Source organism: Colletotrichum truncatum (assembly GCF_014235925.2).
Source record: "Colletotrichum truncatum strain CMES1059 chromosome Unknown Contig_0001, whole genome shotgun sequence".
Taxonomy (NCBI): Eukaryota; Fungi; Ascomycota; class Sordariomycetes; order Glomerellales; family Glomerellaceae; genus Colletotrichum; species Colletotrichum truncatum.
This window is the reverse complement of record NW_027222398.1, coordinates 4,453,925-4,480,101: the sequence shown is the minus strand read 5'-3', so window position 1 is coordinate 4,480,101 and position 26,177 is coordinate 4,453,925. Positions and strand designations below refer to the sequence as shown.

The 26,177-nt window shown below is 49.7% G+C and overlaps 12 protein-coding genes across 12 annotated transcripts; 5 read left to right on the top strand and 7 right to left on the bottom strand.

The window, feature by feature from the left end:
* Window positions 1-1,014: 1,014 nt before the first annotated feature.
* On the bottom strand, window positions 1,015-2,613 carry CTRU02_201237 (uncharacterized protein; the record flags this gene model as incomplete). The annotated part of the gene is made up of 3 exons (XM_036726266.1): window positions 1,015-1,914; window positions 1,972-2,211; window positions 2,269-2,613. 3 exons carry the CDS (start codon window positions 2,611-2,613, stop codon window positions 1,015-1,017), a joined length of 1,485 nt encoding a protein of 494 aa, XP_036581949.1.
* A 436-nt stretch (window positions 2,614-3,049) lies between these two features.
* On the top strand, window positions 3,050-4,009 carry CTRU02_201236 (taurine catabolism dioxygenase; the record flags this gene model as incomplete). The annotated part of the gene is made up of 1 exon (XM_036726267.1): window positions 3,050-4,009. The coding sequence occupies one exon, from the start codon at window positions 3,050-3,052 to the stop codon at window positions 4,007-4,009; it is 960 nt and encodes a 319-aa protein (XP_036581948.1).
* A 459-nt stretch (window positions 4,010-4,468) lies between these two features.
* CTRU02_201235 (uncharacterized protein) lies at window positions 4,469-6,111 on the top strand (the record flags this gene model as incomplete). The annotated part of the gene is made up of 3 exons (XM_036726265.1): window positions 4,469-4,809; window positions 4,860-5,096; window positions 5,163-6,111. 3 exons carry the CDS (start codon window positions 4,469-4,471, stop codon window positions 6,109-6,111), a joined length of 1,527 nt encoding a protein of 508 aa, XP_036581947.1.
* A 303-nt stretch (window positions 6,112-6,414) lies between these two features.
* CTRU02_201234 (C6 transcription factor) lies at window positions 6,415-6,642 on the bottom strand (the record flags this gene model as incomplete). Its single annotated transcript, XM_036726264.1, has 1 exon — window positions 6,415-6,642. One exon carries the CDS (start codon window positions 6,640-6,642, stop codon window positions 6,415-6,417), a length of 228 nt encoding a protein of 75 aa, XP_036581946.1.
* Window positions 6,643-9,573: 2,931 nt separating this feature from the next.
* Window positions 9,574-10,854, top strand: CTRU02_201233 (exopolysaccharide inner membrane protein; the record flags this gene model as incomplete). The annotated part of the gene is made up of 2 exons (XM_036726263.1): window positions 9,574-10,499; window positions 10,554-10,854. The coding sequence occupies 2 exons, from the start codon at window positions 9,574-9,576 to the stop codon at window positions 10,852-10,854; spliced, it is 1,227 nt and encodes a 408-aa protein (XP_036581945.1).
* Window positions 10,855-11,427: 573 nt separating this feature from the next.
* Window positions 11,428-12,750, bottom strand: CTRU02_201232 (glycoside hydrolase family 92; the record flags this gene model as incomplete). The annotated part of the gene is made up of 3 exons (XM_070203815.1): window positions 11,428-11,816; window positions 11,871-12,684; window positions 12,745-12,750. The coding sequence occupies 3 exons, from the start codon at window positions 12,748-12,750 to the stop codon at window positions 11,428-11,430; spliced, it is 1,209 nt and encodes a 402-aa protein (XP_070062397.1).
* Window positions 12,751-13,750: 1,000 nt separating this feature from the next.
* Window positions 13,751-14,638, bottom strand: CTRU02_201231 (extracellular protein; the record flags this gene model as incomplete). Its single annotated transcript, XM_036726261.1, has 1 exon — window positions 13,751-14,638. One exon carries the CDS (start codon window positions 14,636-14,638, stop codon window positions 13,751-13,753), a length of 888 nt encoding a protein of 295 aa, XP_036581943.1.
* A 412-nt stretch (window positions 14,639-15,050) lies between these two features.
* CTRU02_201230 (glucokinase) lies at window positions 15,051-16,779 on the bottom strand (the record flags this gene model as incomplete). The annotated part of the gene is made up of 2 exons (XM_036726260.1): window positions 15,051-16,600; window positions 16,650-16,779. The coding sequence occupies 2 exons, from the start codon at window positions 16,777-16,779 to the stop codon at window positions 15,051-15,053; spliced, it is 1,680 nt and encodes a 559-aa protein (XP_036581942.1).
* Window positions 16,780-17,329: 550 nt separating this feature from the next.
* On the top strand, window positions 17,330-19,306 carry CTRU02_201229 (C6 finger domain-containing protein; the record flags this gene model as incomplete). Its single annotated transcript, XM_036726259.1, has 6 exons — window positions 17,330-17,411; window positions 17,469-17,572; window positions 17,628-17,938; window positions 17,987-18,389; window positions 18,440-19,007; window positions 19,062-19,306. 6 exons carry the CDS (start codon window positions 17,330-17,332, stop codon window positions 19,304-19,306), a joined length of 1,713 nt encoding a protein of 570 aa, XP_036581941.1.
* A 147-nt stretch (window positions 19,307-19,453) lies between these two features.
* On the bottom strand, window positions 19,454-20,645 carry CTRU02_201228 (glucosamine-6-phosphate isomerase; the record flags this gene model as incomplete). The annotated part of the gene is made up of 5 exons (XM_036726258.1): window positions 19,454-19,648; window positions 19,700-19,873; window positions 19,933-20,304; window positions 20,367-20,515; window positions 20,582-20,645. 5 exons carry the CDS (start codon window positions 20,643-20,645, stop codon window positions 19,454-19,456), a joined length of 954 nt encoding a protein of 317 aa, XP_036581940.1.
* A 720-nt stretch (window positions 20,646-21,365) lies between these two features.
* On the bottom strand, window positions 21,366-23,133 carry CTRU02_201227 (Choline transport protein 7; the record flags this gene model as incomplete). The annotated part of the gene is made up of 5 exons (XM_036726257.1): window positions 21,366-21,801; window positions 21,855-22,159; window positions 22,206-22,606; window positions 22,660-22,968; window positions 23,025-23,133. The coding sequence occupies 5 exons, from the start codon at window positions 23,131-23,133 to the stop codon at window positions 21,366-21,368; spliced, it is 1,560 nt and encodes a 519-aa protein (XP_036581939.1).
* Window positions 23,134-24,222: 1,089 nt separating this feature from the next.
* CTRU02_201226 (uncharacterized protein) lies at window positions 24,223-26,018 on the top strand (the record flags this gene model as incomplete). The annotated part of the gene is made up of 4 exons (XM_036726256.1): window positions 24,223-24,542; window positions 24,600-25,260; window positions 25,318-25,638; window positions 25,692-26,018. 4 exons carry the CDS (start codon window positions 24,223-24,225, stop codon window positions 26,016-26,018), a joined length of 1,629 nt encoding a protein of 542 aa, XP_036581938.1.
* Window positions 26,019-26,177: the final 159 nt, after the last annotated feature.

Here is a 26,177-nt window from a genome sequence, read left to right as displayed (position 1 = left end):
AGAACTAAGCGTTCTACTTGGCGTAAGTAACTATTGGTTAGATGTCGTAGCTAGTGTTCGTTCCAATGCGTTCTTGTCGGCTGTTAAAGCTTCTATGGTACATCTACCAGCATAGGGCATTGCACAACCAGGCTCTATCGTTGTTTCCCATTAGAACAGCATCTATCAACACTAGGTTGTGTCTTTGTACCATTGCACATTCAGTCATTCATGGTTTCAAATACAGCCCAAACGAAAGACACCATGCAATATAGCCTCACAGCTCAACATGTCTCAGCATACCATCGCTCACATAAATGGGATGTCGTATTACAGTCTTCTGACATTTGAAACAATAATGTCTCCAATCCTTAAAGCATATCATGATTTGTGTGTGTCTACTATTTCGTGCAACGAAAAGGTCTCAGACATGGATGGAGAGCAATGAATGGTTCAAAAGTTTTGACATGAAGGCGATTCTAAGCCACAAGACGGGCTAAATGAGGGGTCGAGGAAACTAAGCGGCTGTTGAGCACCTGCAGGGTCCAGACAAGCTGTTGTAACGTAAGTCGGCTGGCACTAATGTATGGTTCGGATGGGCGGACGGGGATCCCGTTCCTGTGATGCAGCAGCTTTCTTCTTAAAGGCGGGATGAAGCGTCTTGGCAAGCAATCACAGAGAACCGGTGTACACTAGGTTCACTGGAGATTGACAGGCTTAAAAAGCGATACCAGGCTACCCGGTCGATCACATTTTCGCCTCCAAGGCCCACTCAGGACATCAACACAGCTACACTAGGATTCGTAAACTTTAATTTGCATGTTTTGAAAACACAGGATCAGGGATTAGGTCTTTCGTATATGTACTCGGTTGATGGTTAGCAAGTAGAAAACCTGAATTTTCAATGCAGTTATGAGGCGAAGTAAAGACAGTGAGCTCATTCTACACCAGTCGGCGACCAACAAGACAGCCTGAAGAAAATCAACAGTTCGGAGTTACGTAAATATCTGTTCAAGAAGCTGACCCCCCACAATCTCAATCTCGTCTCATCACGGAACAGATCCAAGAGCCCCCAGAAGAAACAGCGACAATTCGCCCCCCGCTAGCCCTCCAAGTCCCAAGGCCAAGTAGCTTCCCATTCGCAACATGGTAAGTACCAACAAGAGGATATCGAACCCTCCCCTCCAGTCCCTTCAAGACAAGGTCGTATTCACGCGGGATGATACGTCGCTGTACTACGCAAGTAACCCCTGGCACTATCTTGGGTAAGACATGCTCCTGCAGAATTGACATCCATCTATCCTCCCCAACATCCTCACCAAAGACTATTCCGTCACCTTTACCGCTTCGGATCGGCTTTAAAATGTAACCATATCTCAGCTGGGGAGATGTGATCGACGCCTGAATAAGGTCTTGTAGCTCTCCCGAGCCCGGGAGGATCGTATCCACAACACCATTACCTAAAACATGTGCTTGCATTGGTGTCAGCACCCTGCGGGCCACCAAATCTGGGATCTCTTGCTTGATAATGCCCAGCATTCGCTTGTCATGGACTAGCAAGATTGTGCGCATGTCATTGAAGCAACGTAGGCTGATCTGACGCAGGATCTCAGGCTCCAGAGCCGACAGCTCTCGTTGATGCAGCTCCAGACCGATCTGGTGGATTTCCTCCCACACTTCGCCCTCCTTTGTCGTATATGTCCAAACATTGGTCGGGGACACCGCGTGCTCCACGACACAGCATAAGCGATATCCGCTCTTGCTGCGAGGATCCGATAACAGTCTCAGCTCAGCTGGCGTGACCAAGCGGGGGTTGATTCCGAAGCGACGTCTGACTGCGTCAACAAACATGTGAATGTCAATTCCGTGTTCAGCACCTTTCAGAAGGTGCAGGACATGGTCTGGTTGAAACAGGCCGAAGAGACCATCCACTATCTAGTTATATTTGTCAGAGTTTATCGGTACCGATCGTCAGGGAACTCCGGTTCTCACCATATTCGGATCGGTGGCACCGATCAGTTCGCTTGCGTCTCCTTCTACGGAGTTGTTCAGGGCTCGTTGGCCATAAGACTCATGCATAAATCCATTAAAGGAAAAGCGCGCGTTGATTTCCGTAATACGATAGTTTTCCGTCTGGTGCTCATCCTCTTCAACCAAGAAGTCTGGTCGCCACGAACCTAGGCACTTTGAAAATTCAGGAAGGTTGCCGGCCAAAACCTGGCTCTCTATCCACTGGAAGACAATGTCGTCAGTGATTGGTTATTCCCATGGTGAGTTTCGAGACCCTACCTTTAACAACTCCTCCTCCTCAGCCTCCAAGGGCATCCGTTCCGGAAACCGTGCACTCTTATCTGTCCACCAACGCTGGACGATGTCGACGATGGCAATGGTTAGAGCCTCGTGCAATTCTTCCAGATGTTTCTGATGGTATTTGTTCAGAAGAATCGGTCTTGGACAGCCAGCGGAGTATGATCCATCATGCCACAAGTCTGCTGGGCAGAATTTCAGCAATTCCTCCTGCAGTTTGACCTCTTCTTGGCGATACGCGGCTTTGTCGACGCTTCGGCCCGCCACCGGCCCATATTGGTGCGGCTGAGGCCCAAGGCATATTTGCATAAGTTGATGAGTGTGCATGACTGAATTAAGATGTCGAATAAAACTGACTGACTGGCTCGAACTTGGAACTTGATGAACGTGTTGGGAGGGCTATTTATGTTGCTAATCATGCTTTGGAGTAGTGGTGTTTGCCAAGCTCTGGTCTTTGCTGTACCATAGATGAGTTTCGGCTAGGGGCGTGCCAATAGAGAAGAAGAAAGGTATAGTTGCGGTGGTAGATGGAGAGTTCTTTGAGGACTTGTGATGGTGCGTTTCTATAAATTAACAGAGCTGTTGACGGGGTGGAATTCAAGTTCTGTCATCCATCACTTTCTCGACAGCTATTACAGGAAGTTTGCCCTGTAGGCGAACTTTGTTGATCGCTTATCTTACATTGAGAATATATTTTTCTGGCTATCCTTAAGGCTCGGACCTCGGACTGTCCTCGATATCCTATCCTTATCTTGATCTTACAATGCGCAGCATCACCCGCTGTAGGCATCTTGCCTCCGCTCTGCAGCATCCGATAGCCAACGCATCGAAATTTTCAGTTCTCATCTACCAAAAACGGCTTCATGCTAGTGCAAATACCCATTTGTATCCATCGTACACCCTGAAATGCCTGGATGCACCTCATCTAAGTCTAGCTCAAGAACTAGAGCATGTCCGTCAGGTGTCGCAACAACTAGAGCAAACCGGCATGTTAAAAATCAAGCTGGGATTTCCGGACGATGACAGCAACTACCTCAAACATCTGCTTCAAAATCTCAACAAGCATCATCATCATCAGTTGCCCATTACCCACAGCGCAACCCGCGGCTGGTTCTGGGATGTCCGCCCCAACAAGACAAATTTCCAAGCTGGCGACCACCAAGCGAGATCGGAAACAATGAACGACTTCCCTTGGCACACCGACTGCAGCTATGAAGATCCACCGCCGAGGTATTTTGCCCTGCAGGTCCTTCAGCACGATCGGTATGGCGGTGGTACCTTGTCTGTCATGAATGTCGAGAGACTGTGCGAGTTCCTCTCCCCCACAACCCAGGCTGCGTTGAAAGCACCTGAATACTGCATCTCAACCCCGGCCGAGTTTATAAAAGACCCGACACGAAAAGGCATCATTGGCCCTGTATTTTCCACGAATTCAGAGGGCCAGTCAACCATGATTCGTTTTAGAGAAGACATATTATCGCCCCTGACAGATCGAGCGGCTAGAGCGCTGGAGAAGCTGAAGGAAGCCCTGGCGGGCGAAGAGGTCCAGATGCAATCGACTGTGCATCTCAAATCGACCGACCTTCCCAAAGGGTCTATAATTCTCATGGATAACCGCCGCTGGCTTCATGCTCGCAATCACATCAATGATCCTGAACGCCACCTTCGTCGAGTTCGTTGGGATGCATGCCCCTTCGGCGACGTCTCCGCAAGGAATGTCTGAATTCGGTATGGTCCATATGCAGTAAATAGCGGATAGGCTCAAAACTCGCAGCAATTGCATCTCCTTGCCAACTGAGACATGCGTCCTGCCGTGATGTGTCATAATGCATAATGTCTTTGATTTCTTTTTGGAGGTGGTGAAGTGAATGCATCTCGTATTACGGTTTATCCGAGAGTGCAACAAGGCAATATCTAAGTCCCTCGGATTCCACTTATTTTGCTTCGAGAGTGTCTTGCCGTCGACCTATCCGCTGTCATATGTCCGGCTTGGCACAGCTTTTGCTTAGACTGTTTTGCCATCTAAGTACTGTTGATGTACACTCATGATCTGTTAAGATTTGTGATCAATTCTAGTCATTCATACATGTATAAGAGCTGCAAATGGTCTCGTGGAGGGCTATCATTACATTTGTTCACTGCAAATCGATTGAATAAATTTGTCCAGGTTTAAGGTTTCCAAATGGCACCGTGGACAATACTCACATCTATTGCCAGATGGCTTCCTTCGCCTGCGTTTCTTCCCAACCCTCCTCTAGGTTCGGATTCATACTCCACAAGCACTCCTGTTAATAAGGACAATGATCCAAAGAACACATCAAGCAGCCGGCGTCGAACTCCATTTTCCTCTAGCAAAGCTTACTCTGTAGCTGAAGTGCTTTCAGTTGCTAAGATACACCCCTTTTATTCTGAAGCTCAGTATCCACCTGATAAAGATGACATTCAAGCTGCAAGGGAGAGATTGAAACTTTCTCCCACAGAAGTGGAACTCAAAGAGCAGCCGCTTCTTAGGAAAAAGGACCTGTAAGTAGTTGATCAAAGACAACTATGGACTCTCCCTTACCGTTGCCTAGGTATGCCGTTATTGAGAGGCTGGTGAATGATACCAGCCCTGAGAATACGTATCGTCATAGTGTCTACACCAGCGTCACTGGTGGTGGGAGTACCAATTCCAAACCATTGTTTTTCGCCACAGATGCGTTCGAGAACCGTCGGCACAGGGCCTATTTCGGCCAAATGCTCCAGAACCTAGGTTTGGTCAAAGTTGGCGACTGGGCTCTGACCACCCATTGTGCTGGTGATCTTTACCGGTAAGTAATATCCAAGCATAATAACACGAAAAATTGGAGGTGATATTAATGAAAAAAACATTCAAGATCGCTAGACCTGACTTGCGAAATCATGGAAAACGCCGGCGCTTCAGTCTTGGCTGCTGGAAATCATGTCGCCCCATCCAGAACGGTCCAGCTCCTACAAGATTTTAACGTTAATGTTTTGATGGGTGATGGAAGTCAAGTTCTCTCAGTCGTTCACCACATTTCGACTATGACTACAGGAAGGGAGAAGATTAAGCTTGACAAGATCATTTACACTTCCGAAGGACTCAGCGCGGGCCAAAAGTCTCATATTCATCGTGTTCTTGGTCCTGTGGAGATCTGCTCCATATTAGGCAGCGCAGAGGCTGGCCCATATGGAGTGAGCAGTCCCAATCTTACCCCCAGCGACTCTACTTCAGACTACTCCGACTTCATCATCGACACTCGCATGACGTTGGTTGAGATTCTTCCGCTTTCGTTTCCTGACGGAGACATCCCCAATCCTCTTCCTGAAGGAGAAACAGGTGTCATCGCACAGACTTCTCTGACACGTTTACGCAATCCCGTTGTTCGCTATCTTACTGGCGATATTGGTTCTCTGCAACCGCTTCCTGAACAAGCCCTATCCCTGATCCCAGAAGCACATCAACCCTACATGCGTGTTCTTCGGCTGCAAGGGCGCGATCAGCGGTTCAGTTTCATGTGGGATGGGTATGACATTGAATTTAAGAAGTTGAGCACTGTCATGGCCGACCCTGTTCTAGAAATTCTGCAATGGCAGGTCATACTAGACAAAATGGAGCCGTCAACAGAGACATCAATTGAACTCCGTGTACTCAGCTCCCGTTCAGAAGGGAAAGAGATTGTCGTCAACCGGCTCGAAGAATTCTTTTGGATCTACTCTTCAAACAAGCACAAGTTTCGTGTTACATTTGTAAATGATGTCACTGAGTTTGAGTTGAGCAAAACAGGACGGAAAGTTACCAAGTTTGTAGATCGACGCAATTGAGACAGATATTACGTTTTGATTTGTGGATATGTAAGCCTTGTTTGATGCTTTACTGTGGTAATAGTCATTTTGTTTGCAGTTCAAAGATATATAAAAAAGCAACCAGTACATGGATTGAAACCACGAGAACAGCTGAGCATAGACAGAACAGATTCAAGGTAGTATTCCGTGCTATCCGTCTCCCCCATTATCTTCGTAGACACTTCGTGTAATGCGTGATTGTTTCGTCAGGCCTGACCCTTTTCGTTAGATAGCTGTCGTCGGAAAAATCAAGACGCACCGACTTAACTTACTTGTTGTTGTTTAACATCTGCAGAAAGGTGCGGCCACGCCGGCAGGCCAGACACAAGCGCCACCGCAGCTTCCACATTTGGCAGCAAGTTGCCAGGTAGCTCCGTTGCAGACGGCAATTCCGGTCTGGCCGGTGATGCAATCATAGCCGGAGCCGCTGCATCGACCTCCGACATTAACGTAGGCTGAAGCAGAAGACGCCATAATGGCCAGGATGGAGGTAACTTGAAGGAGCTGCATGATGTAAATTCGTGAAAAAATGCAAGGAGTTGTGATGGTGAGTGTAAGTAAAAGTAAGTTGATTGTGAATCAGCGGAAGACAGTCTATGGCGTCGGAATACGAAGATATTTATAGCTAGAGCCTGACATGGCTATAAGGTTTAGAGACAACCAAATTTCAACTCTGCCTTCTGCAAAAGTCAGTCCATTAGAGGATCTGAAGGATGAGGCTATGGACATCTAGTGGATGCCCTAGGCGCAGTGGAGTGGGTAGCTTTGAAAACCCCTATCTACTCATCTATGTACGGCCGCGAGTCCTTTAGTTGTCTAAGAATTTCCAATTGGTAGGTTACCAATGTGTGCCGCTTTCGAATGTTACTATTGCTCCACTTTCCTAGATTGGCTATTGAAGGTATATCCAAGCCTAGCGCAACTGTCGGTGAAAGGAACCACCTCTGGCAGGGATCTAAGGCTGGTTTGATATAGGCCCAGGTAAAAGTTTCAAGTAAGACATGGGCTTTTGCTCTCATTATGGATAAATAATCCCATATGCTGGTACTGTACGCAGAGACTTGCAATGGCCAAGGGCTTCATGAACTGCGTTCTGTCACCAAGTTCGGATGTCAAGAAAACCCTCTTTTTTCTGGCTGGCTGGGATCTTCAACCGGTCGGCTATGTGAAGTCCAGCGGAGTTGATCCCCGACGGAGGTGAACCCCGGCGGGATGTAAGGCGGTGTTTACCCTAATCCTGCCCATAAACTCCACCGCCACCGCAACTTTATTTGGAGATTGCTGGGAATGTTTGCCTTGGGTCTCACCACTGCGCAAAGGTATAAACAACTTTGTATCCTGATCGTATGTGCCGATCATTGGAACTACGTAATGCCAGCGCATTCCCCACGTTCTGACATGACAGAAATAGTTCTTTTCCTGCGCATAGGCAGCGATTATGAACATTTTTGATGGCCCACATCAAGACGAAGGGCATTAGATGCAATTTCCAAAATAGGCAAATGCACATAGATATTAAGGCCCGCAAATCCTTCCGTTACAAAACGTCATCTTCAACTGGTATATGAGCTAGAAGAAAAGCTCATCTTTCTTCGTTCAAAGTATCTATTCTGGGGTTTGAGCGATTACTTTTGGTAAGAAATGGAAGAAAAGTAGTTCATGCTGATTAGGCAGAAGCGTTTGTAACTACAACCCTTTCGTCACTGTCCGCCAGCCTTGCTACCAAAGCCTGGCCTTGGGGGCAAAAGTCGTGTCACTAGTTTATAGAGACCTGCTGAAGGTCGATAAACTGTTAGCAAGTAGTCTGATATCTCTACTCAAAACTCTTAGTATTTCAAGATTTCTTTTGCTTTCATAGCGATGTCAACAACGCTCTAGCTTTTCATTCAATCTCGCAACTTGTGGTTCAAAGGAAAGGTAAATGCTCAGAGCTATTGAGTTGAAGGTCTACGAACAGACCTGCTATCTGAAATGTAACTTGGATTTTGGAAGGGCAATATGGGCTACACATACTTGAGATATATAATTACCTAAGTCGATTCTTGATAATTCCAGCGGCCTTTATTCCGTCTCATTATCGAATTGGAGGCACATCATTATCGACCATCTAACCATATAGCCAGTCCATTGAAGGTTGTGATCAGAACACTTACCTCAGATATTCTTTTCAACTAACGTTTGATTCCACTAAAGCCTGGGAGCATTCGGGTTGAATTATTTTCTCCAGGTGAAACGCTGCCGCTACCAGGCTCAAGAAAGATGTTTTTAAGGCTGATAAAGTTCACATCCACCTCGTATTTGTTTCCAGGGTCTCGGTATGGCCCCCCATGGTTGGCGTACCAATTCTCGTCTCAGTTGTATAGACATTTCGCTTACTCTTTCAATGCTAGGTTTACTGTAAAGGTTAAGGTACGGTTCTCTAACAAAGATCATTACTTCAATGTTTACAATTCTGAAAGCAACAACCATCTCTAAATGCATCTGCAATAGATCACTATGCTTCAAGAACCTTTCGTCTCGCACTATTTCAAGTATGTTTGCCCCCAAGGCTAGATTACCCCATTGATAATGCTTTTGTAATCATCAGCGGTCTTTAAGCTTACAAGGAACTAATCCAGGTGCATGCAGCTTCAGCATTACGACGTAGTGCCAAGCTAGCGGCTTTGATTTCACGCTGTTCAATACAATTCAGAAGAACAGAAGAATTGGCAGGGGAAGTTGAGAAACGAGTTAGTATCCAGGAAGCGATTTGTCCCCGGACAGCGGAAACTGGTTCATTACACAGATCATTCCTTTTGCCACTTGGGAACAGATATAGCCAAATCCATTCCGACCGCCAAATCTCTCAATTCTAGGAAGTATACTGCAGCATAAAGTATAGCGCTAAACCCATTTTTCTTTACCAGCATGAAGAGAAATCAGCTTGCTTTATATCACAGAATGCATGTACCTATCCGGGGAATTTCTCGGGAGTGGCTCCGGTTCCTGTGGGACTGAAATGCGGAGGACCGCGGGATCGGCAACTAGACGCGTCTAACCGGCACATCACCCTAGCCAGTACCCTGAACAATACCATCGATTGACACACCCCTTAAATTTCGGATGTGATAGACTTTAGGAGACACTAGTCGATGGACCCATACCAGTACTCCTGTTGCTCTGTCCGGAGAAATGAGAACACAACCCTTTAATGTCCCTAACATGGAATTTAACTGTCGACTAGCCACACCGGAGTAGGTCTCGGACAGAAATAAATCTACGTAGCCACGGTACCGCACTTTTCAATCTTGTACGAACCACTATCTAACATGAATCAATATCCGATAAATAATGGCCGTCCTCTGTTTGTTCTTCATAGGGAAAGAGTCCGCTATCTTTCCAGGTTGAAACGTAGACGCAGCCCTTGAGTAGGATGCTTATATCTACAGTATAATATACACAATGAAGTTCTGCACTGTTTCCTTTCCCTTGACTGTTCTTACGTGGGCGCTTCTCCTCCTCGCCCCGTTCGCAACCGCATGCACAACTCGACCAACCACCCCTCGACGGGCTTTTGCACACCCAGGTCTTTTGCATACCACAAAGGACTTTGAGCGAATAAAAGACTTCCTTGGGGCCAACCGCCAGCCATGGAAGACAGGTTGGGACAAGCTCGCTACGCGCGCCAGCGCCGATCATACTCCTCGGCCGGTAGAGACGGTCTGCCGCGGAGCAGGTACCGAGTGCGCCTCGGAGAACTACGCTCTGCTCTTCCGCGACGCAGCTGCCGCTTATACTAACGCCGTCCACTGGAAGATCACAGGAAACGAGTCGCACGCTGAAGCCGCAGGCCGCATTCTCGACGCCTGGAGCAGCACTCTCGTACGTGTCTGGGGGTCCTCCGACAAATTCCTTGCAAGCGGTATCTACGGCTATCAGCTCGCCAATGCCGGCGAGCTTCTGCGCGACTGGAGCGGTTGGAAAGGCTTTCCAGCCCTTGTCAATATGTTGAAGAACATATTCTATCCGATGAATCACGATTTCCTTGTCAATCACAACGGCGCCGTGATTGACCACTACTGGGCGAATTGGGACCTGGCAAACATGTGCGCCATGCAAGCGATCGGAGTCCTCTCGGACAACGCGACGATGTATGAAGAAGCAGTCAACTACTTCAAAAACGGAGCAGGAAACGGACAGATTGAAAATGCAATTTGGAAGCTACACAAGGAACCGGGTTCAGACAAAAACCTCGGCCAGGGACAGGAGGCCGGCCGAGACCAGGGACATGCGCTCCTCGACTTTGCCTTCCTTGGCGTCTTCGCTCAGCAGTCTTACAGCCAAGGAGATGATTTATTTGGATATCTAGACAACAGAATCCTCGCTGGGTGAGCTTGATATCAATGAGCGAAGTCAAACGACATTTTACTAACTGTGAAAAGCGCGGAGTACGTAGCCAAGTACAACCTCGGCCACGATGTCCCTTTCGAGACTTTTACAAACAGTCACGGCACCGCTGAGGTTATCAGTGAAGTCGCTCGCGGGCAGCTTCGTCCCATCTGGGAGCTTTTGTATAGTCACTACGACTCCATCAAAGGCTTGAATGCCTCATGGACTGGGCAGATGCGCGACCATGTAAATGAGGAGGCCGGGGGCGCTGAAGGTGGAGGTGGCGACTATGGTCCGAACAGTGGCGGTTACGATCAGTTGGGCTTTGGAACACTCTTGTACAGAATTGAATAGTGTCGAAAACAACAGTTTGGGATGGTTCTGCTTCACTTCAATGGTTCGCTTTCATTTGTCACTTGTTCATAGCCATGGTGCTCTCTTTGCTCCCTTCAATATGCCTATCACAATATTACCTTTGATTCGGATCCTAAGCGCTTTGGTGATCTCTTTTCTTATATCTAAACAACTGATGCGATTCGCACTTGTCTCTCCGTGTTGGTGAATGTTCGGGCTTAGAGAAACCTGCCTAGAAAAGAGTTCGACCAGTCCAAATTTCTCTCTACACCCCCAGATTCGGAAACTTCCCCTTGGGTAAAGTTCTCACCTTAAATATTGCTTGCATTAGATTGCGGGGTACTATTGAAGGCATGCATGCATGTACTCTCCCTATTATGGCAACGAGTCCAACCACGACGGCAGCTCCGGCTTGGAAGTGGACAACAGACTTGGCGAATGTCATAGCAACGGTATTATTCCGCATTTTAATAGAAAGCATAAGACAATGGCATATTACATGTTTAGAGCCAGTTTGTATGTACTGAGCATGGCATGCTCTTCCTTATCTACAAGGCTCTTGACCGAGGCTGTTCAATAAGCCCAGATTAAACCACCCCAACTAGGATGATCAGCCCCCGTTAGCCGACCCTCCTTCCCAACCGTCTTCTTTGCCTTTGTTGTCCATGGTGCCTCTAGTCCTCGGTTGACAACGTACTGGTAGTAAACAATGTCCCACATTGGATTAGACGCAGTGACGCCTCGTTTGTTCTGCGAAATAGTAGCCCAGGGACCGTTGACAAGGATCGCCTCACACCGGAACCACTTGGGATCATACTCAACCGTCTCATTCAGGTTGTATTTCGCCGTATACTCGGCTCCTTTGAGGAGCAAATCATTGCCCTGGCTGTACAAGTCAGATCCTTGGCTTTGGGCAACTCGAGCAGCAAGAGCAGCCCAGCCGATACCCGTCATGGTGTGGCCTATAAATATCAGTCTGTAGGTTCTTATTGGTTATGATGTGCTCTGGAACCTACTCTGATCGCGGCCGGACTCGGAAGATTGGCCGGTCTTTGGCTCAAACATGGAATAAAGCCCGGCGCAGGGGTTGTTCAGATACTCATTGATGGCATAGTTGTACAGTGTCACATCGTCCAAGTAGACCGCAAAGCTCAGGAGTGCCTTAATACTAGCCATGCCGTAGTTAGCCTGGCCAATGGCGACGGACTGACGCGAAAAGAGCCAGTAGAGTTGGATGCTGAAACCCGAGCCACCTTGCCATCGAGCACCGGACTCGGTCCAGTTCCCCTCCCAACGCATGATTTCTGCCGCATTAACAAAGAGGTCGCCTTCGAGTCCCACAAGGAGTGAGCGATCTGTGCCAATGATGTCGACAAGGGTAGTGCCCCAACTGTCAAGGATCGTGGTGCTGCGGTTCCAGTGCGCATCGTCCTTTGTAATGTACCACATCAGGGCGTTCTGCCACGCCGCACGGGAGTCAGAAGTAAAGGTGGTGTAGTTGCTGATGCTTCCGCGAGAAAGGACCGTTTTCGGTCCTTTCATTTCATAGGTGGACTGGCTATAGCTATCTTTACTGAAGGCGTCGTAGGCGGATTTCCAAGGGTCTTTGCCCTCCAAAACGCCATTGCGGATGCGCTCGAGATCCTCATGGGTGTGCCAGATACCAGGATGCACGAATTCGCTAGGCCGGCTCTTGAGAAATTTGTTTATGTCACCCGCTGGCGATGGCGTGAGCGGATAAATTGGGCCAAAGGCTCCTGGTATGTCGGCTACAGTCGCAAAGCATGGCTGAATCACAAGGTTCACCAGAGGCAGAATGCAAAGCAAGAACTGCAAAGTCGCGATTTTAGCATCTTTTGGATGCCCACATCATGATGGAGGTAGACTCACCTTCATCTTCGCAATACACGATGCAGCAATGTTAAAACAGAGCACTATGGCTGGCGGAAATTGAATCGCGATCTTTGCAAAGAAAGCTGCGCCACGCCATATGAGAAATGACTGTAAATCAGGTGCCAGATGAGCCCTCAAAATAGGTGTTTAATTCGACTTGCCCAGTATGGCCACGACCGGGGACGGGGTAGATTGCGGGCCGGGCGAGCGTGGCGCCCAGGATGTAGCTTCGACGACCAGCATCAGCATCGGCATCTGTGCAGAGAGTACACATAGCGTTGGAGAAATTGCGGGGAAGCTTGTTCATTTCTTTGCAACCATCAGCAAAAGGCGTTGTTCACAAAGCGCATGGCACATGAGGCCATAGAATTTGATCAACGGGCGATCTCTCGGAGCTGGCTTTAAGGAGTGGCTAATCTTCGTTTATCATTATCACACAGCTTCACGTTGGTTTCTACAGAATCTTCTAATACGATAAATAATACTTTTAAGACTCTCTAAATGGGTGTAGGTGAGATGAGAATACAATCTGACATTCCCTACGGCGGGATGCGGGAAGCGGCTTAATGAGCAGAGGCGATGTCCGGGTACCAAAGAGTGCTGTGGGGTAGCAAAAGATACATGACTCAGAATCCCCACTTTCGAAGCGGATTCTCCAGGTTTTCCCATCATAAGCGTTCCAATGAACAGTGTCGTCAACAACAAGCATCGGTTGTGTAGTGTAGTGGTTATCACTCCGGATTTTGATCGCATCAAAACTTCCGGCAACCCCGGTTCGAACCCGGGCACGACCTCATCTTTTTGATTTTTTGACGTCTTGTGCCTCAAATCTTTTAACTAATCAAACCATTGGCTGCTGGCCCGTTGTGCCTTTTTCTTTTATTTTTTTACTATCGACTACTACCAAAACTGTTACGTAAGAGATGCTATCGTAACTGAAACTGCCATGGCTGAGTACAGCTTCTGCTCCTATATCTTTCGATTCTTCGAGTAATTATTCCTTTTATAAGAAGTTGCTAAACCAGGTATGATGCAAGCATATACTGAGCATTATAACGCCTAGTAGCACCAGTATTTCATGAGGCCCCACCACTATCGCCCAAGTACTGTTTTCTTTGAACCCAGGAGGCCAGTCATTGCCTGGCTTGAATCCCATGCCTTCGTTCTCATCGTCATTCCCAGGTTCCGAATCAGGGTCAGAGCCATCTAAGTCAGCTGCTCCGGGACCGGTTTCGCAATCTCCGGTCGGCGGCACAGCACCAGGGTTGTTGAGGTCGACATTGGGTCCAGGATTTGGAAACATGAGATCCTTTGACTCGACCGTCCTGCACTGGTTAATGTTTGCCCGGAAAATGTTGGGCCTTCTTTTGAAACCGGAGCCTGCGCCCCCGTGGGCAATTCTAATAACAGCGCAATTCATGTACATCTCCCTGTTTCCCAAGTTGTTGAACCATGACCACGCTAGAACCGCTTGTTCCGTTGGTGGTGTTTCGGCGGGGACGGTGAACTTGAGCATGGCCCCTTCTCCTGCGGGACAGCCGCCAATGTAGCTGTGAATGACTTTGAATGTTCTGCCTTTGTCGACCGAAAGGCTGATCTGACAGGATCCTCCGCCATGAACTGCACCCCCCGAGATGGTGACAGAGCGTGGCTCTCCAGCGTCCCACGTGTCGACAGGCGTTCCCTCTGAAGTGCCTAGCAGGCTCAAGTAACCCTTGCAAGGGTAGTCGGATCCGCTGCCAGACAGGGGATTTGTATAGCTGTAGTCAGCGGTTCCGAGGGGTGTATTTGGGTTAACGTTCGATTTGAGAGGGGGCGGGTTAACCATTGCCATGTGTGCGTCGCATGTCACTGTGGCTGCGAAGAGATGGAGCCATGATTGAAGACGCATGGTTTTCTCAGGGTAATTTCGAGAGATGTGTTGTAAGAGTGTCTGAAATAGGATACTCTCAATAGAGGTCCAATGTAAGTGGTAAGATAGCTATGTCTTCCTCGAAAGTGTGCTGGTTTTCTCAATCGTCAAGTACAAGCCAGGTAGGAAGAATAGTACTAAGCATAAAACCCAATGTTTATATACTGAATTACATTCCCAAGAGTGAATCGCAACACTCTTCCTCTTAGCAACTGCCGCCCGTCTCCTTTCCTCTCAAAGTGAATGCAATGGCCTTTCCTCTGCTAGGTCGTTCGTGCGCAAGACATGGAAATTGCTTAAACTCGGTATACAGCATAGCCAATCTATCGGTCAATATGATTTCTTTTTAAAACGGTACATTAGTTTTTTTTTTTAATTCGCCTACAATGGATTACGCCCTTGCCGCCCATGCAATTAGAGCAGCGCCAACACCACTGCCATCAGTCGCCATGCCGATTTTGATGCGGTTTTCTCCAGCTACCCCAATCTGCGGTATCTTCCTTAGAGCTTCCCGAATGTTGTTCTCGAAGTTGGGGAAATGCTCAATCAACGAGCCGTCAACGCCGATGTCAATGTCTCCTTCGGACCCGTTCACCGGGCTTGCACCGTGTATCGCCAGATTTGGAAACGCCCCAGATATCCCCTTGCTGGGTATCTTGATTCGTATTTTGACATGTAGCCATCCAGTCAAAGTGTTCCACAAACCTCGCATGCTACAAAGAAACAGCGTCAGGACGTTGAAACCAAGGCCCCACGGTGCAGCTAGGGGCTTTGCAATATCTGTTGAAGCGAGTCTGCCGGACTGAATCGCAACTCCCGCAATCGCGACTGAAGAAAGCCTAGCAGCCCTACGGCCAATAGCCTCGGAAAGAATTTGGATGGCCTGGGCATCAGAGACCGATACCCCCGTCGCCCCAAACGCCCTTGAGATTCTGTCGCGGGCAACTGCTAGGCTTTCAGAAGAGTCTTGCAGCACCGAGGACAGCAACGAGCTGTCGATGCTTTCGGGTTCATGAAGCTTTGATTTTGCAGAGACTCTCATGTCGAAGGTGTCATGTTTCGAATCCATCATGTGGAGGACCACCCTTCTCAGAAGTTCTCCGAGGTACATACCAGATATGCGCTTCTCGAAATGTTGGTCGTCTGGGTTGACCGAGTCCCTATCCAGATCTCGATCAAATTTTGTTGTGGGCAGAACCTCCAACTTGTTGTCGAATCCACCCCACTCCGTGTTCAGAGCCATCAGTGCGCCGGGTTCGTAAGTGGACGCCCCTTGAAGGGAATGGAGCTTGGTGATCCGGGAAATGCGCTCCATGTACGCACCATTGGTTCCTGTACCGAAGATGGCGCCAACCACTGTGGTGGACCGCCCTGGAGAGGTGTAAGCTCGCGCAGCCAGTGTCCCTACAGTGTCGTTGGCCAAAGCGGTTACAGACAAGGGCAGATTCTGCTCATCAAGTGCTTCTTGGAGCATGGCGCAAGGGTCGCGACCGACGGCATCGGGGATGTCAAACGACTTTGTCCAGTATAATAGTGTTCCTTTGTTTAATGCGTGCTGATCAAAGGTAAAACTGAAGGTGAAGCCCAAGCTCTTGGTGTGCTTAAGCCGGATTTCTTCGGTGATGGCCCCTTCCTTCAACAGCGCCGCCCACTTATCAAGGTCTGGCTTGTGATGTTTCTCCATGAAAGTCTTCGTTTGCACGGCTATGAAATTGAACAGGTCCTTGTAGGTTTTTGCCACCATGAGGTGCCGTGGAATGGTAACTTTAGATTGGGTTAGAGAGTACGTTGAGTCTCCGTGTAAGTCAACCGAGCATACTCTCAAATTCGTCCCTCCCAAATCGATGGCTAAACAGACACCCTTTTCAGATCCATTTGGCAGCTTTGTCACGTATGACGGGATCTGGCACATTGACGTGCCATCTTTCTGAAGGCCCTCATCTGTAAGACGTCAGAACATTGCACTGGCTTTTGTTGGAGATGCACTCACTAAGCTGCTTCAAGAAATGAGTTGTTGCCCGACAGACATCATTGTCCAAAAACTCGAATTCTTTTGCGATTGTCCGAGCCTGAGATAGCATTGATGACGGGTTCCTTTTCCCGTCGTCGAGAGTAGCCATTGAAACTTCGATGTCTTCCAAAGGGTTGCTGTGGTGGGCAGTATTGGAATGGAAGCCAGGTTCATGGGTGCGAGCGCCACGTAATCTAGCACACTACCCGATCAAGAATCCGAGAATAAAATACCGAAATGGACGTAGTACAAGTTGCCCGTAACGAATGAGCGATTTCGCGTTCTGCCATACTCACAATACCGCAATTCAGCTTGCCCGTCTTCTGCTTGATCAGGGATCACCGCCCGGCAAACCTGGGCCGGGTGGACCGGGTGGACCGGTCAAATCTTATGCGAAATCCCTCCAATAGCAGTTCTATCGCCTATCCAGGCCCGATTCTAGGCTCTCTGGAGCTCGCTAGCGGTCAGATTCTTCATAAAGGCCGGTGCCCCCGGCTTAACCGGCGAAGCCAAGTCAACCCTGAACCAACCTGTTTCACCGGGCCTCCGCCGAAAGCAGCATCACTAGCTCAGCCAGCGAGTGCTCTCGGCAATCGCAGGTAACATTACGAAGTCCCAAAGTGGATCTTGCAGAATACTCCTGCAAAAAGCTTGTTACCATGTCGCTTCAAAATACGAAAGACAGTGCAGCTGTTGCCGGTCCGGACGACGTGGGCCCCTCAAAAGCCCGGAAGGCATGCGGTAAGCCCAGATCGACCCATGTCTTGTGGCTGTCGAGGCTGACTCTTGCCTGTCCAGTCAACTGCAGAAAGCAGAAGATGAAATGCAGGCTCGATAACGGGTCAACGTGTCGAAGATGTTTGCGGGCCGGCGTTCCATGTGTGTTTGTACCCAGAGCCAACGTATGTTTCTTCCTCCTGATGGATCTGTACTTGATTTGACAAGACGGTTCCAAAGTCCGCATCGCATCGTGATAGTATCTCGTTGGCGTCTATTCTTCACGCCAACGAGCAGAGCTCTACGTTCAACAAGTCCGTAATCCTACGCCTAAAGCGTCTAGAGGAGCACCTTGGGTTGCCCACGTTAGGTAGTCCAGATGAAGCCGAGTCACCCACTTCACCAAACGTGCCAGATCTTGGGCCTGAGAGTCCGGGGGATGACTCGTTAGGTCCCCTATGGGGTGCTGTCGCAATTCTCCGAAGGACTTGCTCCTCTCGTGTTGGCATGAATATTTGGGAAAAGGCCATGGTCAAAAGACTATGGCTTTCGTACGCGCGCTTTCCTTAACAAGTCAAATTCATACTGACCACTTATAGATTCCACGAAACCATGCCTGGGCTACACTTCCTCCCAACAAAGCAAACCTTTTCGTCGCCAAGACCCCTTATGCTTGCCTCAATGCTGTACTGCTCGAGTATACGGGGACCACCTGAAGTTGCTGTCCTAGCACCTGATTACTTCGCCGTCTTGTGTAGTGCTATTTCTCAGTTGTGCATCCCCGAGAATGAGATTGGCCAGGTTCCAGATGACCCAGCATCGGCGGAAGAGTGGGCTTTTCAGACAGTGCTGGGCATAATACTAGCCGGGCTACTGCGGGAAGGTGTCGTAAAAGAGACGGGCTTATGGATCTCAGTCGCTTACAGACTCATCCTGGAACACTGCCCGTCAAATGTCGAAGAAAGGTCACGCGAATGGCGTCGTCTCTTCTCTGGCCTTCAGGTACGCTCGATTTTAAATGCACATTGCTATTCCTGCTGATCCCTTTTTAGATCGTCGACCTTGAGCACGCCTCTATCCATCTTTCATGTCCTATCATCCCCATTGAAGCCCCATTACCTCGGCTCAAAATCCCAATGCAAGACCAACTCTATCGGTTATCGAGGATGATGCACACAGGGTTAACACACTTCACGGGTAGAAGTCTACCTACAATCTGGTCCTACTTTGCAAATGAACCTAGCATATCCCCAGACTCGACTGTCACATTCAGCGGCGTCGATGGGGCTGTCATTCGCGACTGGGCGCGTCAGTTAGATGACTGGCTTGTGGAATTCAGTGACAAGGACTTTGACTCGGAACATGAGAAGAAACTCGTGTTTAGGCAGTACATACTTCACCGTCTTCTGGTGCTGTCCATCTACCACCCGGCGAGAGGCTGCGACTTGTTCTCCAATACGACACCCAAGGAACAGCACGAGCTTCTTGTTTCAGCCAGAGCTGCTGTCAAGCTTCAAATTCTAGACTCTACAATATGGTCTAACTGGGATCTTGTGATGATCACCTGGGCCGCCCTCATTGTGCTACAGGGGGTGGATGGCGGGGTGGGAGAACCAGACGGTAAGCTTCACGTCGCCAGCGACTGTATATACAAACGCTAACAGTTATATGCAGATCTTGAGAATGCTAGAGTTCACTTACAGAAGTTAAGAGAAATGCATGAGCCAAAACCAAGTCTCAGAGGCATCTTGGCAAGCCGACTTGAACAGAAGCTGCAAGGGCTTCATACTCCTGGATCAGGAGACGCCGAAATCTATGAGCAACAGATGGGTAACTTGGACAATTCCTGGTACATCTTTGACCAAACCAGCTTACAGGCCGGCTATGAGCTCTGGTCTTATGAGCATCAAGGGGGATAGTTCATGTGGGTATTTCTGTTCAAATGGAAAACGCAAAATCATTGTATCATTCATTCTAAAACTCAAATGTATAACATGAAATCTGAGCCTGATTTATAACCTTTACCTTCCCTAATCCATATACCCCAAGGTCCGTATCTCACTAGATTATCGCCATGGCGAAATGCGAGAGGACATACTATCTGGCGTCAATTCTACCAAGTGGTCGTCATCCAGAATAGCACTTTGCTTTGAGTCTGCTGGCGTCTGAGGAGGACTGACGATGGACAAGGTCCTCAGTCTCAGAGGCAGCTTCTGTTCGAAACCCTTGCCGAGTCCGACCTTTTCGATACTCTTGAAGTACTTGGTGAAGGTTAGTCAATGTTTAGTTGTATATCTTTAGTACACCCTTACCTTGACCGTCTTGACTTGCAACTCGAGTGTAGCATCTTCATCTGCTACAATCATAGAGTAAGGGTGCAGCTGCAGACACGACAGCGTCCACATGTGGTTGACCCCGCCTTCGATTGCCTTCTGAAGAGCAATAGCCTTGGTTGCGCCGCTAACGATGATGACGACCTCTCTTGCCTATGCAGATACAGTTAGCTCTGTTCGCGCCGCGAATACACATTCGTAAGCCAACTAACCTCCATGATGGTTTGAACTCCCACCGTCAGCGCCATCTGTGGTACCTTGTTCAGGTCTCCTCCGAAGAATCGAGCATTGGCACGGATTGTATCCATAGCCAACGTCTTTACCCTCGTCCTGGAGGCGAGACTTGAACCAGCTTCGTTGAATGCAATATGACCATCCGGACCGACACCGCCCAGGAACAGGTCAATGCCACCAACAGCCTTGATCTTTTCTTCATACGCAGAGCACTCCGCATCCAAGTCTGGAGCGTTGCCGTTAAGAATGTGGACGTTCTCTGGCTTAATGTCTATGTGAGAAAAGAAATGACGGAACATGAAGCTGTGGTACGACTCTGGATGCGCTTGGGGCAGTCCGACGTATTCGTCCTGGAGGCTTGGTATCAGTTGGTGTTCCTGGCGGAGAGTCACGGATGGTTCCTTTGTCTTACCATGTTAAAGGTGATGACATTTTCAAAAGAGATACGGCCGGCCTTGTACTCGGTGACCAGAGTCTCGTAAATCTGAATGGGGCTACTGCCTGTTGGGAGCCCAAGAACAAAAGGCTTCTCTGGTGTAGGTTGGAACGTCCTGATGCGGTCTGTCTGGTGTTAGCCCGGTTCAAGATTCGCCTGTCTCATGGCCTACAGCCCGTCCAAGGTCGTACCTAAGATGTAATGGGCAACATGGGCAGATGCTGATCTGCCGTCAGGCCTAACGATAAGTCTCATTGTAACTGCCCGAAGTGGTATAAGTGGTATATTCTAGGGTGTGTAGAGACGAAGTGGGGATCAATGGAGGCAGAAGAAGATGGTTTATTTTGCGCTGGTGCTGTGGAAATTAAGAAGGACAAAGCTGTTAACTGAATCATCCGATTCCCAAATACTCAAGGGACTTCAAATGTTCTTGAACGTCCATCGATAACTATCTCTGTGCAAACATTTCGGCGATTTCTCCGGGGACCGGTCTCTTCTTCCCGGTATCACCGGTAGCTCATTTCAAACTGAATCATCGGGGACCCATCTTAGCCCCCACGTGGCGACGACCCAAATATTTGGATGAAAGGCAAATATGTCCGGGAAAGGGACCGGAGATCTGGGACCATCGGGGGCCACTCGACAACGTAACGTGTCTGGCGTGGAGTCGATGTCGTGCGGGACAGTGGAGGAGTGGGATGGTTACATGCATCACGGGGGGCACGTCACCTTGGCGAGCTCAACTGATTGGGACATTAAAATTTGTCTAATTCGACTACGTTACTCCACTGCGAGTTCGGCATTATCTTGCCGTGGTATCGATAATACGTCTCAGTCTGCCTCGGCGATTCTGCCAGGCTTTACTCCCCCCCTGAAATCCGTCATCTTATCATCCGGATATTTCGCTAGCTTCAGCATCCTAATTTCCTAATTGTAGCAATGGCCACTCCGCTGGAGAGATCAGAAGCGCGCTATCTATTCTTCCTTGGCCTGGAGCATCTTCTCGCTGTACTTGGAACCAGCCTTGAACCACCACCCACCAACCAGCACAGCTAATCCACCGACAACAACACACGTGTAGTTCATGTTGGCAGGCTCAACAGGCATGACGTATGGGAATGAGAAGAAGACGATGGCGAAGGTCAACCAGCACACGGTGATGCCGTTGATTATGGGTCCCCAGGTAGATCCCATGTGGAAAACACCGCGATGCATGTTTTTACGTCCCGTAAGCAGGTTGGTAAGGATAGGGAACATGTAAGACATGTTGTTAATGGTGACGGCGGTGCCTAGGAGGGAGTTGAAGGCAGTCGAGGATCCGAGGTAGAGGCAACCCAGTGCCGCAACGATTGCAGTTACTGCAATCTGTGAGTTTAGGGGAGTCTGCCACTTGTGGTGGACTCTCGACCAGCTGTTATTCGCATTAGTCCAATTCTTGCGCATGTTGCAAAAGGCGAAACTCACATTCTCGAAAACGGCATTGCACCATCTCTGGAAAAAGCCCAGAAGACACGACCAGTGCTCAGCTGAGAGCTAACAACACAGGGTCCGAGAGCGATGAAGAGAATGAAGGTAAGACCAAACGCTCCACCGGCACGCTGGGTAACCTGACGAAACAGCTCCGCAAGGGGAAGACCGGTGTTGGTAGTTGAGAGAGCGTCGAAATCTTGCACGGAGAACATGAGGGTAATAAGATATGTGATACCCGTCACGAAAGCGATGCAGAGCGTAATAGCAATAGCCAGCGGCGCGTTTCTGGAGGGCTGCGGCATGTCAGTAATTGAACACGGCACATCTGAGCACTAGGAAACTCACGTTCGGCATCTCTTCAGTAATGTGCGTAACTCCGTCAAGTCCACCAAGACTGTAAAGAGGGTTGACCAGGCCGGTGATGAAGCAAATGACCTGGTTTTCCCAGCCCGTGTTGTTGATCCAGGTCTTGAACACGAAGTCGGCGTTGCGGTGAGTAGGCGCACACGCGACAACGGTGACCATAACCACGAACCAGCCTATTTGCAGGTAAAAGAGCGAGAACTTGTTCAGACCGGGAATGATCTTGTTGCCGAACATGACAATACCGGCAGTGATGAGGTTCAACCCCTGGTAAACGATGAAAGTCTGCCACGTCTGAATCTCGAGGTCTTCATGGTAAATTACGACCAGAGCCATGAGAACCTGGGAATAGATCAAGTTCGTTGAGGCAGTTGTAAAAATCCCTGATACACCTGTCAGAACCCATCCAAAGGTAAGGTCGGGATCTGCAACTTACATCCAAGCACGCTGAACCAGCCGGTGAAGAAACTCAACACACCCGTCAACCTCCTGGGCGCCACGGCAGCGATCCAGTGGTACATGCCGCCCTCGGTCGGATACGACGAGACGAATTCGGCGAGCGATGCACCCAAGAAGCATTGAAGCAGCGTCACGAGGATGAAGCCATAGATAACCGCGCCAGGTCCACCGGCGTTGATCTCAGTGATGAGGCCAAGACCTAGACCCGTCCATGAGATGGTAGTCGTCGACGCAAGGCCGATGAGACTGAGGGTACTGAAATGACGCTGCAACTCCTGAGTATGTCCTGTATGAACATTTGTTAGACATGGGTGTCATTGACTCGGCGATTGTTCAACTAACCCATCTGCGCCAGACGAATCTCGTCGGCATCGAGGTTCTTCTCAGGGGCGCCATCGACGCTCCTCTTGGGGCTCGACGAAATATCAATTGGTGCTTTCACGTCGGCCATTGTAAGTAGAGATGCAGTTTATCCACTCAATTGACTTTTCACTACGATCGTGGTCGCGTGCCATCTTTAACCCTCTCACGCGTGTGGGCGTTGCTACAAACATATACCCCCCGCAACACATCGTGCGCAGAAAAACCCATACGGCGTTCTGGCCCTTAGTATCCCGTAAGTCCACAATTGATAGGGGTCATATGGACGGACATAAGTTTTTACCAGCTATCCCAGCTGATGGCGAAAAAAGGCGACTTTTGCCGTGTTCCGGGTTCTACGGGGCTGATAGAAAACATAACCTGGGGAAACGGGGGAAAATCACATACCCAACCACGATAGATACGACAAAAGCCGCGGTTGATTGAGGAGATAGAACCGGTCAAGTCCGGGCCGGACATTCTATCTGTCTATCGGACCCTTGACCGCACCACCTTTGCAGACAAACTGCGGAGAAGAACAGACGACGCCAGGGGTATCGAGTCATCAGTTCACGATGTACATGGGATACCCCTGTTCCCTCGCCTCCCCCAACTTTTCATCCACCCCCCAGCCCTTAGCACGGCATCGCTATCGCAGTTTTTATCTCCTTTCGCTCGGGGATGTCCCGAGTTGCTTCTTTATTCTCCTCATCCCGATAGTGACAGGCGTCCCACTGGTCAATCAAGCCAGCTGGTTTAATTCCATCGTGCCCACCCATGTTGAAGGGTTCCCTCGTCTCTCCTCCATCACCTCCGCATTCTTACCTAACCTGGTCAACAACGCCGACCTGGCCGGACCCAGCCACCGTCACTAGGGCTACTACCGGTTCGCGGAAAGGCTTGGTAGTCTCCCACTGCCGTTGAGTGAGGTCACACGAGTGTCTGTGTTCCTGGCTTTGCTTTAATGTGTAATGACGACGATCTTGGGTTCTTGGCCCGGGGGGGGACAAGCCCTTGGCCGCGGAAAAGTGACATGACGGCACAAATTGTATATAAATATTAAGCAGACAGGATCGCCGGTCTAATAGTGAAGCATTGCCCGTGGATCTCTTCCTCAGCAGGACTTCAAGGTCGTACCAATTTGCTTCCCGTCCAGAAGTCTCGGCGTCTGTTTGTCAAGATGTTCTCCAGCGTGTCCAAGGCTGCGGCTGTCCTCGCCCTCGCCGGCTCGGTGACTGCGTCCCCTTACGTCGCGTCGCTCTCGACCAATGCGCAGGGTCTCCTCAATGAGTCCATGGCGTGGATGGATCAGTATTACGACCGCTCGGCCGGCTACCTGTACGACTTCAGCGCGGCGGCCGCTCTCCGGCACGAAACGCGCAGTTCGGTGTGGTACGCCCTAGGCCTCCTCGCCCGTAACGACGGCGACGACGCCGCGCAGGCGGAGCGAATCATCACCAACACCATCGAGGCGCAATTCAAGGTTGTCCCGGAGCAATGGTACCTCCCCCATGCGTAACAAATTTGCGAGAGTATGATGCTGACCATTTGCCCAAGGTACGGTGGCTATCAAATGTACCCCGAAGAACCGTACGTTGGAACAGAAGATTACCCGGGCAAGATCTACAACTCTTGGGACCCCAACTGGCGTGGTTTCGTGGGCACGACGCTCGTGATGGCTCTTGAGGAGTTCCCGCACCTGCTGAGCAACGACACGCAGGACCTCATCCTCGAGTCGCTGCACAACACCACCAAGGGCGACGAATACCGCGTCGGCGGCGTCGACGACGATAACCTCTACCCCGCGTACAGCAACCCCGCCATCATGCGCGCCTTTGTCTCGGGCTACACGGGCCGTCGTCTGCAGGACGCCAATATGACCAAGTCGGGCGAGAACTACGCCCAGGAGATCATTGACCTGTTCGACCGCGCCAACACGCTCTCCGAGTTCAACTCCGGCACCTACACGGGCGTTTCTCTCTTCGGCTTGATCCTCTGGTGCAAGTACCTCCCGGAGGACTCCGTCATGACGAAGAAGGGCCCGCAGATGCTCATCGATACGTGGAAGTCGGTTGCGCAGCTCTGGCACCCAGGAATGAAGAACATGGCCGGCCCCTGGGACCGTGCTTACGGATACGACATGAACCGCTACGTCAGCTTGATGGCGCTGTGGTTCTGGACGTTGATCGGAAAGGAGAACTCGTCCATGATTGCTGCGGTAAGTCTGCCATTTTCTCGTGCATGATGCCAAGTTTGCTGACTGTGAAAAATATAGCCTCAAGTCATGTCCCACGCAGCGGACTACGCCTGGGCACCCCTTTTTGCCGTTCTCGCTGATTACCACGAGAGCCTTCTGCCCGAGGGTCTCGTTGAGAACCTGACGACTTTCAGCGGCGAGCATGTCTTCACCGCGTCGACATACTACCCGCCGTTCGACAAAGTCCCGCGCAACATCACCAGCTGGCTTTCGGAGAACCTCACCATCGGCGCCGAGTCCTTTGACGAGAACGTCGTTGGCGGACCGTCCGAGAACCAGAACTCCTTCAACCCGGCCGTGATTCAGTGGAACACCGGCGACGAGATCGCCTTCATCTCGGTATGTTGGAAACCCATCGTTGAATAAAAGTAACTAGGACTGACTGAACGCAGCTGTACCCGACCGAGATGGCCCTCGACGTTGAGGTCTCTCCCAACAGGCTGAGCCTCACGTACCCCAACGGCACCGCCGACTCCATCTTCACCTTTGTCGTCGGCACATTCCTCAAGAAGCGCACCGTCACCGGCTGGGGCGACGTCCAGGGCTTGAACGTGAGCATCTCCGGCAACGTCAACGAGACGTACGCCTTATCGTTCGCGGGAGCCTACGGCGGCGCCAACTCGCCCATCCGCGATTTTGAATTCTGGAACTTTACCTATTCCCTGCCTGCGGGCTTCGAGGGCAAGCCCAATGTCGTTCTCGACGTCAACCTTTTGTAAAAGGTTTGTGTCGAAAGACGCAAGAATGTATAGTTATAATTCTCCGCCATTATGGCGTAGATAGAATAATGAATAATGACACACGTTCAATGTCCAGAATATCTTTATTTAATTGCATGTAAAAGTGCGCAGTGTGATCCCAAAGCCGGCCCCTCTCAT